Source organism: Ochotona curzoniae, unplaced genomic scaffold (genome assembly GCF_017591425.1).
Source record: "Ochotona curzoniae isolate NIBS_2020 unplaced genomic scaffold, NIBS_Ocur_1.0 scaffold_4506, whole genome shotgun sequence".
Classification (NCBI taxonomy): Eukaryota; Metazoa; Chordata; class Mammalia; order Lagomorpha; family Ochotonidae; genus Ochotona; species Ochotona curzoniae.
This window is the reverse complement of record NW_024467119.1, coordinates 74,643,359-74,656,112: the sequence shown is the minus strand read 5'-3', so window position 1 is coordinate 74,656,112 and position 12,754 is coordinate 74,643,359. Positions and strand designations below refer to the sequence as shown.

Here is a 12,754-nt window from a genome sequence, read left to right as displayed (position 1 = left end):
CCATATTCCACAGCTACAAAGTCGGGATACACTTAAATAGCAGAATCATGGACTTACGACTGTTTTTTAAAGGAGTATATTATTGTAATAAAACAGGGGAAATCAAACGGGTGGGAGGAATCCCAGGGCATTCGGAACTGTATCACAAAATAAATTAGGTTTGTTTTTTTTTTTAAAAAAGAACTTTCTCACAAGGTTGATTTTAACTGAATGTTGACATGAGTAAAGCACTTGTAGTGAACTTTATAATGCTTCTGAGACTTTCAAACTGAAGATTTAGGTGGCTCTTTACATTTCTGAAGTCAAGTTTATTCAATAAAGTCTCTGGCTTTTTTTTCCCCCGGAGGGGAAAGGAGATCACTGTCAATGTTGAAGGCCATTTCCAAGGACAAACAGTGTCTTGAAGTCTCTGACCACATTAACCACACTGAGGAATGTCTTCCTGACGAAATTCAGCTGGGACTTCCCCCTGCCCAACATGCTTGCTCACCTAAGAGCACATAAACTTGTGTCACTACATCTGTTGAAGAATTGATTACAACATGGTTGATATGCCATGGAAAATAGTTACAGCAAAATGAAACTAAAGGTCTAACTGTTGCAAGGCCATCCAATGCCTTAAGCACTCAGCATCCTTTAGGATCTGGCAATCAACGCTCAATGCCAACTAAGAACAATGCACACACCTAAGAGCAAAAACTTGTGCCATTAAGACAAACAACACAGTCTTCAGCCCTTCAGAAATAAGAGACACAAGCTTAGAATTTTAAGACTCTCCTAACCTCCTGATAGACATAAAGTGACCAAAACACAGTGTATGAAGACAGGCATCTGCTCTAGCAGATTAGGGACAGACTGACATGATGCATCAAGTAAGACTGCATCAGTCTGAACATGAAGGTGATTTGGCTACAACCTCCATCACCCCGACCCATCATCATGGTCAACTGGGACAGATCTGGCTAGCTAGACAGGGGTTCTCCTCCATCACTTCTCCACGTGTGACCCTCCCGAGGCTGTACATTTGGTCCAAGAGGATGACATGGCCTTTGATCAAAGGTCTAATGTGCTCCCCTAGAACCTCCAGACTAGCTCTCAAGAATGCCTGAGTTCAATCTTGGCTGTTCTCACTACAGACTCCTGCTTATGTTCATCTTGGAAAGCAGCAATGATAGTTCAAATAATTGGGTCCCTGTCACCAAATAGGTGAACTAGATGGAGTTGCAAGCCACCAGCTTCAACCTAGCTCAAGTCCAACTGTCACAGACATTTAGGAAGTGATCAGTGGATGAGATATAGATCTGTGTGTATCAATAAATTTTTAAAAATGTTTTACAATGTATAGGAAAACCCGATCTCTAATCTGATTGTGTGTTGATTGCTGGTAAAGAATTCATGGGAAACCAAGATGAGTGATCATTATTTTTGCATCTCTGGAAAGACTTGGAGGCCAGTGGGCCCATCCCAGAGTTTCTGGTTCAAGAGGTCTGAGGTGAGGTCTGAGAATTTGCATTCAAACTTCCTCCCAGTTGCCACTGAGATTATGCTTTGGGAAAAACATCTGCCCTAAGGCAAAAAGGAAACAATATCATGAAATTTTCTTCTGAAAGATAAACCAATTTTGTTTTGATCAACCAGTATTCTTTCATCAATACTGCAGAAATACTTTTTAAAAGAAAAAAACAGCTTGCAAAGGAAATCAGTATCAAACCTTGCAGAAGAGACTGGAGACACACAAATAATGGCAACTATGAAGTAAAGCAAAGCCGACTAGGGCTGCAACAGTCACCAGTGTACCTTGCATGCAAGCCTGTGAGCTAAGAATGGAAGCCTTTGGCACCTAGCAGCAGGGTAACCTTCCTACAGTGGCAAAAGTCCATGGCCAGGCATCCAGTAAGGGTTTCCTGCCCTTCAAGCTTTCAGAGGGCAAAGTACATGGCAGAGAAAAACCATATAGAAAGAGAGAACGAGAGAACAAGAGAACGAGAGAACGAGAGAGAGAGAGAGAGAGAGAGAAGGGTCTCTAAGGTCCGAAAAATGTGTCTACAAAGGGCCACCTTACACAAACCATGGAAAGGGACACAACTGGGAGATGCAAAGTCAGCTGGCTCCCATTTGCCCTGGTGGTCCCCAGAGTGAGAGGGAGACACGCAGCAGCACCATGACAGACACCTCTGGGCTCCCCTTCCTAAGTCCTCCTGAACTGGGCCTCACCTTTCACCCTACTTTGCCAAATCCTCAAAAACTGAGCCTTCATCTTCAGGCTTGGAAGAAAAATCTACAAGATTCGATCAAAGGACACACACAGGAAAGTAAACACAGCACGAAGGGCTTTAAAAGGAACATCAGAAACATGACAGCACTATTTTCAAAGTCCTTAGATTCCTGGACAACTGCCCATATTAGATGAGTACAGCGTGTTCGGCCTGCCAGAGAGAACAACTCTGGAATGCTGGCAGCCCAACGCTACCACGTTCCTTAGAACATACACAGCAGTGAGCATGGCCACCCAGGCCACTGTGCATGCCAGGACCCCACTGGTACCATCAAGGGAGGCAACTTCATCACACTTGACTAGCTTGGAAACACTGTCTTGACAGCTGGTAATGCCAGCTTCCTAAAAGGCGAGGCATTGCGGCTCATGGAAACCGGACTTGAATGTGCAGAGGCAGACTGCTCTGCTTAACCTGGAGATCTTGTCACTTCCTTCTCCAACCATGTGTTTGGAGAGAAACAGAGCTGGAGTTCACAAGGTAGGGAAAAGACAAACATACCTTGCCCTCTTCGCAAATTCAACCAGTTTTCCCCTCAAGGCAAATGCCGGCACTTTGCTTCATCTTTCCTTACTTATCGACTGATTCATCCTTCAACTCAGCTTGTGAATCAGCTGTTCAAGATGCCTTCCCTCCACTCCCCAAATACTCTACGATGTTGACCATCACCCCCAAGGCACTATTAATCAACCAAGGACAGAAACTATGTCTGATATGCAGTAGGCACGAAAGACTACGTCTAAACTAAAAATAGCCTAGACACAGATTGGACACACAAGCACACCTGCTATCTTCCAAAGCTACAAGGAAGAACTTGTTGCAGAATGTTGGACTTTCAGACAACTTCATTCCTGAAAGTTTAAAATCTTAGAACCGTATTTAGGATACAGAAAGCTCTTTTAAACTATTTGGAAATGATCTCTGCCTTCCAAACTACAAATATAGGCCAAGTGCTTGACACAGTGAGTAAAATGTCACATGCCAGCATCCCATATGAGTGCCACTTGAAGTCTCTACTTCTGATCCAGCTCCCTGTCATTGCATCTGGGAAGACAGCAGAAGATGGTTCAAACACTCAGGCCCTGCCACCCATATGTAAGACCAGTATAGGGCTCCAGCCTTCTGGCTTTAGTCCAGACCAGAGCTGGAGAGCCCAGCCATTTAGGGAGTGAATCAATCAATGTAAGATCTCTCCATCTCTCTAACTCTGCCTTTCAAGTACATAAATAAAGAAAACTTAGAAGACACTCCTCCACACACAAAAAAAAGCCCTCATTATACACATTGGTACGACCTAAATGCTTCTTAGTACCTGCGGTATTTTATAAACAAGCTATCACACGGGACACTTGAGTCCCTGGGGTCAGTCCCAGATCTGCTCCCCATTCTAACTCCCTATTGATGAGAACCCAGACAGGCAGCGGGCAAGGGCTCAGGCACTTGGGTCTATGCTGCACGTGAGACCTAGACTGTGTTCCAGGTGCCTGAGTTCAGTCTGACCCAGATCCAGCTGTTCAGGAATGTGGGGGGTAAACCAGTGGATGGAAGATCTCCTTCTCCCCTTCTCCCCTTCTCCCTTTCTCTTCCCCCGCTGCCCCCACCTCTGCCTCCATCTCTTTCCCCCCTCAAATAAGTAAAATACAAATTTTAGATGATCACATGAAGGTACTTAAAGTTCATGAAGAAATAGAACTAAGTGTTAAGCCCATTTTGGTGCAAAACCATGTTGAAATCCACATATATTCTTCTATAATACATTTTTTCAGGAATGTTGAGTATCTCCTGCATATTTAGTCTTTGGACATTTTACTAACTTGGTCTTAATTGTGAATATACAATTAGTAAGTTACACCACAATCTAATTTACATGCTACTCATTTGTAATATTTTTAAGTAAAACAACGAATGATTTTTTTAAGTTCTTAGAAGCAGTGGCATAACATCATTTCAGCAACTAAAAAGACCTACCTCATGTCTCTGGGACCCTGTTCATGAGAAAAGAACTTGTTCAGCTGTAGAACTGCCCTCTGCCTGTTCTCTGCTTCCATCCCTGTTTTTATCCTCAATCATATCCAGTCTTTCCTCAACAGCTGAAAACTCCATAACTACAAGCTCACTTGGCTAATGGCTGAACCTGTTAGTAGGAGCAGAGAAACTCAACAGGACTGCAATTACCTTGACCATTCCAACCATTCCCTACATAGTATTTACCACATACACAAAATCGCCTTAGAAATTAGGGAACAGGGCCTGGTGCAACAGAGAAGGAGAGAGAAGAAGAATCGCTGTCCATTGATTCACTCCAAGCGGCCACAACTGCTGGAGCCAAACCAATCCTAAGCCAGAGGCCAGAGTCACCTCTAGGCCTCCCACGTGGGTGCAGGGTCCAGGCTTTCGGTTGTCTTCTACCACTTTCCCAGGCCACAAGCAGGAATCATAATGGGAACCGGGGCCACTGGGATTAGAACCAGTATCTCCAGTACCAGTATGGAATCCCAGCATATGCAAGACAAAGACTTTAGCTGCTAGGCTACCACACTGCGCCCTATTTTTTTTTTTAAGATTTATTTATTTATTTTTTTTTAATTGGAAAGACAGATATACAGAGAGGAGAGACAGAGAGGAAGATCTTCCGTCCGATGATTCACTCCCCAAGTGAGCGCAACGGGCCGATACTATGCCGCTCCAAAGCCAGGAGCCTCTTCCAGGTCTCCCACGCGGGTGCAGGTTCCCAAGGCTTTGGGCCGTCCTTGACTGCTTTCCTGGGCCACAGGCAGGGAGCTGGAAGGGAAGCGGGGCTGCTGGGATTAGAACCGGCGCCCATATGGGATCCCGGGCGTGCAAGGCGAGGACCTTTAACCACTTGCGCCACCGCGCCGGGCCCTATTTTTTTTTTTTAAATTGGAAAGTCAGATATACAGAGAGGAGGAGAGACAGAGAGGAAGATCATCCATCTGAAGGTTCATTCCATAAGTGGCCACAATAGCCAGAGCTGAGCTGATCCAAAGCCAGGAGTTGGGAATTTCTGGGGCTCCCTCACAAGTGCAGGGTCCCAAGGCTTTGAGCTGTCTTTGACTGCTTTCCTAGGGCTCAAGCAGGGAGATGCATGAGAAGTGGGGAGGCCAGGACACGAACTGGTGTCCATATGGGATCCTGGCACATGCAACGCAAGGATGGTAGCCACTAGGCTACCGCACCAGGCCGAAACAAGCATATGTTTAAAAAAAAAAAAAAAAAACTCAAAGCATGTAATCCATGCTGTGTAGCCAAAAGATGATACACTCTGTTGTCACTCCAATGACTAGCATGAATCTCAGTGTCAATAGTATCTCAGAGATCAAGGGCCCATTTCCCCTCCCTCTCTCCACATAGCTTAGAAACATTCCCAGGTATGAGTCAGTTCTAGCATAGCCCTGAGGTTCCATCTCCCTCTCTTTTTTTCTGCTTTTATCCTGTTAAACAGGAACCACCTAACTTTTTATAAGATTTATTCATTGACTTGAACAGCAGATCAAGAGAAAAACCAGATACATAGATCTTCCATCGACTGGTTCATTCCTGAAATGGCCAAACAACTGCTATTATTGGGCCATGCCAAAACCAGGAGCCTCCCATGCGACTATATGGGCCCAAATACTTGTGCCATCACTCCACTGCCTTTCCAGGCACATAGCAGGGAACTGGATTGGTATTCAGTTCAGCACTCTGATATGGGACGCTAGGGTTTCAAGCAGGGGCTTAACTTGCTGTACAACAACACCAGCCTTGGGAACATCTATTTCAAGGAAAGTGGTTCGCTGCTAAACAGTCAGAAGGCACCAACACAGTCTGACCTTCTCTATTCTTTTATTAACGAAGGCCAAAGGCTCTGACCTGGAGGCCTAGCAACTGGTCCCAGAGCTGGTCACCACCAACACAGAACGAGAAAGCCGAGCTTGAAACTCAATCTCATGTTCCTTCTACTGCACACAAATAATTGCATCCAACCTGCCATCGCAGCAGGCTGCTACATCCAGATCTCTTCCCTTTGACATTTGATATCAATGTAAGTCACCCTCAACTCACCATGATCTCTCTCTGTTCTTCCAGATTCTTGAGAAAATTTGAAAATTCACGCAAGGAAGCATCTGCAGCGAGAAAGGAGTTATTACATGGTGGCTGAGGCAAAGCAAAGCAAACCCAAATGGTACTCTCACTCACCGATGCAGCGTTCATCATCCGTCTCCGCATCACCGATGAATTCAAACTTAAAGTCTCGGAGGGAGTGAGCAAACTTTCGCTGCGCCGCCGAAAGACCTATGAAGAAATGCATTCTCAGTGAGTCCTTGTTTGAAGTCAGGGCTTACACAAGGAGGGCACTGGAGCTGTGTTCCAATCCATCTGTGAAAAGGAACAATGCAAGATCATGGCCAAGAGGACCTTCCTCCTGCACCTGGCACACTCGGGGGACCGGCTATGTCCTGTGTCCTGCACCCTGCCATAAAGCAGGTACAGAAGACACACGAGTTCCCTCCTCACCTTTCTACTTCCTCAGATCTGAGTGCTTCCCATTAGTTCCTACAGCACTTTCTCCGGTCATCGAGAGTCAGAACCCACCTGACGGTAGCGACTGGAAGGTGACTGGGCACACACACACATCTGATGGCATTTTTCCGGGTGAGCCAAGATTTGGCTGCCAGTGGTGGCTTCCAACTTAAAGGGCTCAAGGTCAGCCAAGAAGATGCTCTAATCTGATTGATTGCTATGTAACCACTCCAACCAGTTTACAAGTGGGGAAGCTGAAGCTCAGAGATGTTGAGTTATTTTCTTAAGAAAGGGAGAATCAAGATGGTGGAATAGGGTAAGGACATGTTTAAACAGACAGAGAAACATTAACCAATATGAAGCAGAGAGGGCACATTCCAGGAAACAGGAGAGGACAGAACAACAGCAGAGGGGTTCCAGCAGACTGACAGACACAGGAAAGCAGCGAAACCAACACTGTGGTGATGCAGTGACATAATCCAGTGATATTGAGCAAAAGGCAATCTGAACTCTACCAGCAGCAGGAACTCCATCAACAACCAGGTGGGAAGAGACACTGGGAGCTTGGGAGGTGAGCCCAGAAAAAGAATTGCCCATCCTGCTGCTCTTTTTTATTTTACCAAGAACAAAAAAAGAGCGGCAGATCCCAGGCAGTTCAAAAACAGGGTGGATTTCACAACCCAGCCCGCCCCCTCTAGAGCCAAATCGGGCACCATTTTAAGGATGAAAACGCAAGGCAAAGAAATGAGCAAATGCTGAGCTGGAAGTGAACTCATTTCTGATTCAGCAAACTGCAACAGCATGGTATACTACAAGTTCCACCCAAGACAAGTCCAGGTAGCCCTCAGACCTGACAGCCAGCAGATCAATAACTCTAGTAGTTGTACATCAGGCACCATTTTGTACAGTGTGGTAAAAATTTAGGACTGCAGTGACAACAGTGAGCTGCACATGTGCTGAGCTCACAAGAACTCACTGAGCTCAGTGCACTGCACTCGTCCCACAGGAAAATAATACCGACTATACCATTGCACAGCTCAAAAGAAGTCCATGTGGCCCTCAGACCTAACAGTCAAAAGGTTCCTGCAGCATTACCACCAACAACCACCTAGCTATATAGGACACCTGGTAACTCCCTAATCCTGCAACCTATTCCAACCACAACTGGGAGAAAGGTTGTACAGACAACGTTGAAGCCTCAGCACTGTGGAAACAAAGTGCTGAGCCAGAAGCTGGGGCTACAGAGACCATGGCAGACATCTAACATAAGAACCCAGACCTAGAAATCGCTGCAGGGAGTGGCACAACTGGCTGCAAAGAGCTGTGTGCCAACTACAATTGAAACAGCTTAGAAATCTGCCTCAAGGAGAAAAATCTGATAACCAGAAGTACAATGACCAAGAACAAAAGAAGAGACAGAAGCACTATGAATATTACTGAAGACTCCCCTGCAAAGGAGCAAAATCCATTGCCAACCTCACAGTTCACGGAGGAAGACATCGAGAAAATGGGGGATACAGAATTCTAAACACTTGGTATAAAGCTTCTTATCAAAAACAAGAAGCCTGAAAAGCAGGCTTTCAAGGAAATCAAGGAATACATCACACGGAAATGAATCAAATGAAAGCTGATATATCAGAAATGAAGAACACAGTAGAGCAAATTAAAAGAACAGTGGAGAGTCTCCAAAACAGAATGAAGGAGGCAGAAGAAAGAATCTCAGAATTGGAAGATATTTCCTGTGATCAGGGTGAAGCAATCAAAAACCTGGAAGCAGAGCTGGATCAGGCCAAAGAAAGTACTCAAGAATTGAAAGACACTATTAAGAGGCCAAATATAAGAGTTATGGGAGTCGCAGAAGGTACAGAAAGAGAAGCTGGGTTTACAAATGTATTTAATGAAATAATCAAGGAAAATTTCCCTAATCTAGAGAAATGATTGGGAAACAACATCCAGGAGGGGCACAGAATTCCCAACAGGGTTGATCATCAAGCTTTCTTCAATTGAACATAAGGAAAAGATCCTGAAATGTGCACATAAAAAAAAAATCAATTGACATATAAAGAAATGCCAATTAAACTTACAGGAGATCTCTCACAGGAAAGTCTACAAGCCAGAAGAAAATGGAGTCACATATTCCAGATTCTAAAAGCAAAAAAATGCTGGCCCAGGATAACATATCCAGCAAAGCTTTCTTTTGTCTTTGAAAATGAAATAAAATTCTTCCACAGTAAACAAAAGTTTAAAGAATATGACTCTTTCAAATTTGCTCTACAAATAATACTTAAAGCTGTTCTCTTCACAGAAAAGGAATAGCGCCCACCAAAACCAAAGGCAAATGTGAAGAACATCCCAGTAAAATAACAATGGAAGACTAAATAAATGAACAACCCTTTGCTAAAATTACAGGACCAAATTACCACCCATACATATTAACCCTGAAGGTAAATTGCTTCAGCTCAACCAAATGTAATGGATTAGCAGACTGGATCAAAAAAACAAAACCCATCTGTTGCCTACAGGTGATAAGCAGCGGAAACGGTATCTCATGGATTTTTATTTTTTTTGTTGTTAATTTCATTTCTTCAAAACACTTTCTTCTGATTAAATTCTTCAATGACTCATGGATCATATAGTAGCATGATTTTCTTCAAGAAGGTTTTTGATTTTCTTTCATTTCTTCAGCAACACATTAGTCATTTAGTAGCATGTTATTTAATTTATTGTTGTTAACTTTTTTTCTTCCTGCTGTTGATTTTGTTTTGTAGCTTTTCATTTAAGGGGATAGATAGTAACTGTGTAATGGAGGCTCTCATACCTAGTAACATGTTGTGCAATTTCAAGGCATTATGAAGTTCTAGTTTTTTTCCTATTGTTGATTTTGTATTGTGGTTTTTCACTTAAGACGTACCGTAAATGTGAAATGGAGACTAACACTTCCAGAAATGAGGATACAATGAAGTATGGATATCTAATTCCAGACTAAAGATGGGTTCCCAATGAAACTGTTTACTATATGACAATGCTGGACTCTCTGCCATTGTCCATGCCTATAATAATGGACATATGACTGTATGAAGAACTGTACTTTAGCATGATATAAGGGAACTCAGTGGTGAGGAGGAGGGGAAACTGGGGAGGGATAAAGGAAATCTCAGGGACCTATGGAACTGTATCATAAAATGATGATGATTATAATAATAATAATAATAATAAATTTTAAAAACACAAGAAAACTGCCAGTAAAGAAAAACAAATTTAAAAAAATGCACAGCTACAACACAGTCATTTCCCCAAAGGCTATGTCCTGACCAGGGTGTAAGTTCTGCCTCTGGCCTAAAGCAGTTTCCAAGCAGCCATTGGCTGCCCGCTACATGCCACATAGCTCCTGTCTCACAGAATGAAGACTGACAGCAGGGCTATATTCATTTAACAGCACACTAAGCAAATTGGGGGGAAAATGAAATGCAACTCCCAACTGCCAACATATTCACATGTAACAAGTCAACAGAGACAAGAGAACAAGTTAAGGTGATGTGGGGTAATCAGCCATTCAGGACACCAGCATTCCAGAATGCCTAACACAGCACAAGCTCCATCTCCAATCTAGTTGCCTACCTCGATGTCTGGGAAGGCGCAAAAGATGACCCCTGGGAAGTCAGGGTAGGCTCTAAAGATGATCCTTGGGAGGTCAAGGAAGACTCCTAAGATGACCCCTGGGAGGTCAAGGAAGGCTCCTAAGATGACCCCTGGGAGGTCAAGGAAGGCTCTAAAGATGACCCCTGGGAGGTCAAGGAAGATTCCTAAGATGACTGCTGGGAGGCCAAGGAAGGCTCTAAAGATGATCCCTGGCAGGTCAAGGAAATCTCCAAAGATGACTGCTGGGAGGTCAGGGAAGGCTCCAAAGATGACCCCTGGGAGGTCAGGGAAGGCTCCAAAGATGACCCCTAGGAGGTAGGAGGTCAGGGAAGGTTCCAAACGTGACCCCTAGGAGGTCAGGATTTCCAGGCTGCTCATTTCAGCCTGGCCCAGCCTCAGCCACTGCAGCCATCTGGAGGTTGAACTCTGTTGCTCTGCCTTTAAATTAAGCAAATCTTTTCGAAAGTAGGGGTGGGGCAGGGGAGCAACTCAGATTATTGTTTTTGGTAAGACAGCAGGAACAGTTTCGTCTTATTCATTGCACTACCAGTAACAATCAAGGAATAAAGGTGAATATGTTCATCTTTACATTATGAAATGCCAGTATTTGAAACCAAATCTCTTCTCCCTAATCATTAAGCTTAATGTTCCTGCCCCAACACATTCCAAGCCAAACTGCTTCCTCTTTAAATTTCGTAATAATGCTCACCAGCTCTTCCAACTGCCTTCATTCTTGTTGTAGCTGCTACTGTCATATAGGGTGCGCCTTTATTGCATTCTAGGTTTGTGGCAAAAGTGAGCTGAAGGCACAGATTTCCCAAATAATTCTTGCCCTCAAACATGTACATGGTCTCCTCCATTATCACAATTTGTGAGGCTTGATTTTTCCTCATCCATAGGTATTTTGCCGTTCATTTCTTTTCCTCCTTAAAACAGCCTGAGCAGGGCCCGGCGTGGTAGTGCAGTGGTTAAGGTCCTCGCCTTGCATGCCCGGGATCCCATATGGGTGCCGGTTCTAATCCCGGCGGCCCCACTTCCCTTCCAGCTCCCTGCCTGTGGCCTGGGAAAGCAGTCGAGGACGGCCCAAAGCTTTGGGACCCTGCACCCGCGTGGGAGACCCAGAAGAGGCTCCTGGCTTTGGAGCGGCATAGTATCGACCGTTGCGCTCACTTGGGGAGTGAATTATTGGATGGAAGATCTTCCTCTCTGTCTTTCCTCTCTGTATATCCGCCTTTCCAATAAAAAAATAATAATAATAAAAATAAATCTTTAAAACAAAAACAGCCTGAGCAGGCAGTGTTGTGTACAGAATAAGTCCCCACCTGAAATGCCAGCATCTCACAGGATCCTGTATGGACACAGACCTAAGATCCTACTACTCCACCTCCAACCCAGTTTCCTGCTAATGTACCTGGAAAAGCAGTGGAAGATTGCCCAAGTCTCCATGTTGAATGGATGAAGCTGCTGGCTTTAGCATAGCCCCAGCCCTAGCCTTCGCATGGGGCATGAGCCAGCAATTCGAAGATTTTTCCATCTCTAACTCTCCCTTCAAATAAAACAAGTATTAAAAAACCAATCTGCAAGGGAAAGGAAAAGCCATAAAACATTTACAAACTTGCATGGGGGAGCCACCCCTGTGGTGCAGTGAAGTAAGCCACTACTGAGGACATTAGCATCTCCAATTAGAACTAGCTGCAGTCCTTGCTGCTACATTTGGCCCCTGGTGCAGCTTCCTGCTAACAGGCCCAGGGAAGAAGCAGAGGATGGACCAAGCATCAGGAAAGCACATCAATACCTGGATAGAGTTAGGGCCAATGGCTTAGTAAATCCTCTCCTCCCTGTCACTCTTTGAAGTAAGTACAAAAATCTTAACGCACACACACAAGGTAGATGACATAGTATTGTAGTGTCATCCCCTGGAACATGGAATGAAGTTACAAAGCCCTTGCAGTATAGAACACGAAGTACACAGCACTGCAACAGCTGCCCACTGTCATTCCTCAGTGCAACATGACTACCTGTTCTTGCAGGGAAAGCATTTGGCACCTCTTCAATCCAAGCTGGTGTGATGGCTTTGTCTATTCAATCTTCACCTCAGGGAACTTTGCACACCTCAGGTGGACCCTCTAGGAACCAGCTGTCCTCGCTGTGAACAAGCCCAGGCCCGCCTGCTGGCCGATGACAGACAGGTGGCTCAGTTGTGGCTGGCCGTGCCTACCTCAAGGAGGAGACTACCCTGCACAGAGGCAACTGCCTGGTAAACCAGTCCAAATGGAAATCAACACGCACCTGCGTGTGTGGTAAGCCACTCAATATTG

The 12,754-nt window shown here is 44.6% G+C and overlaps 1 protein-coding gene across 3 annotated transcripts in view; it reads right to left on the bottom strand.

The window, feature by feature from the left end:
* ARHGAP10 (Rho GTPase activating protein 10) overlaps positions 1-12,754 on the bottom strand; it is a 322,621-nt gene that overhangs the window by 223,273 nt on the left and 86,594 nt on the right. For all 3 annotated transcript variants that reach the window (XM_040967286.1, XM_040967288.1, XM_040967287.1), the window contains exons 2-3: positions 6,474-6,569; positions 6,339-6,400 (exon numbers count right to left, since the gene is read on the bottom strand). In XM_040967286.1, the coding sequence (XP_040823220.1) occupies positions 6,339-6,400; positions 6,474-6,569 (158 nt within the window). The remainder of the gene's footprint in view (positions 1-6,338; positions 6,401-6,473; positions 6,570-12,754) is intronic.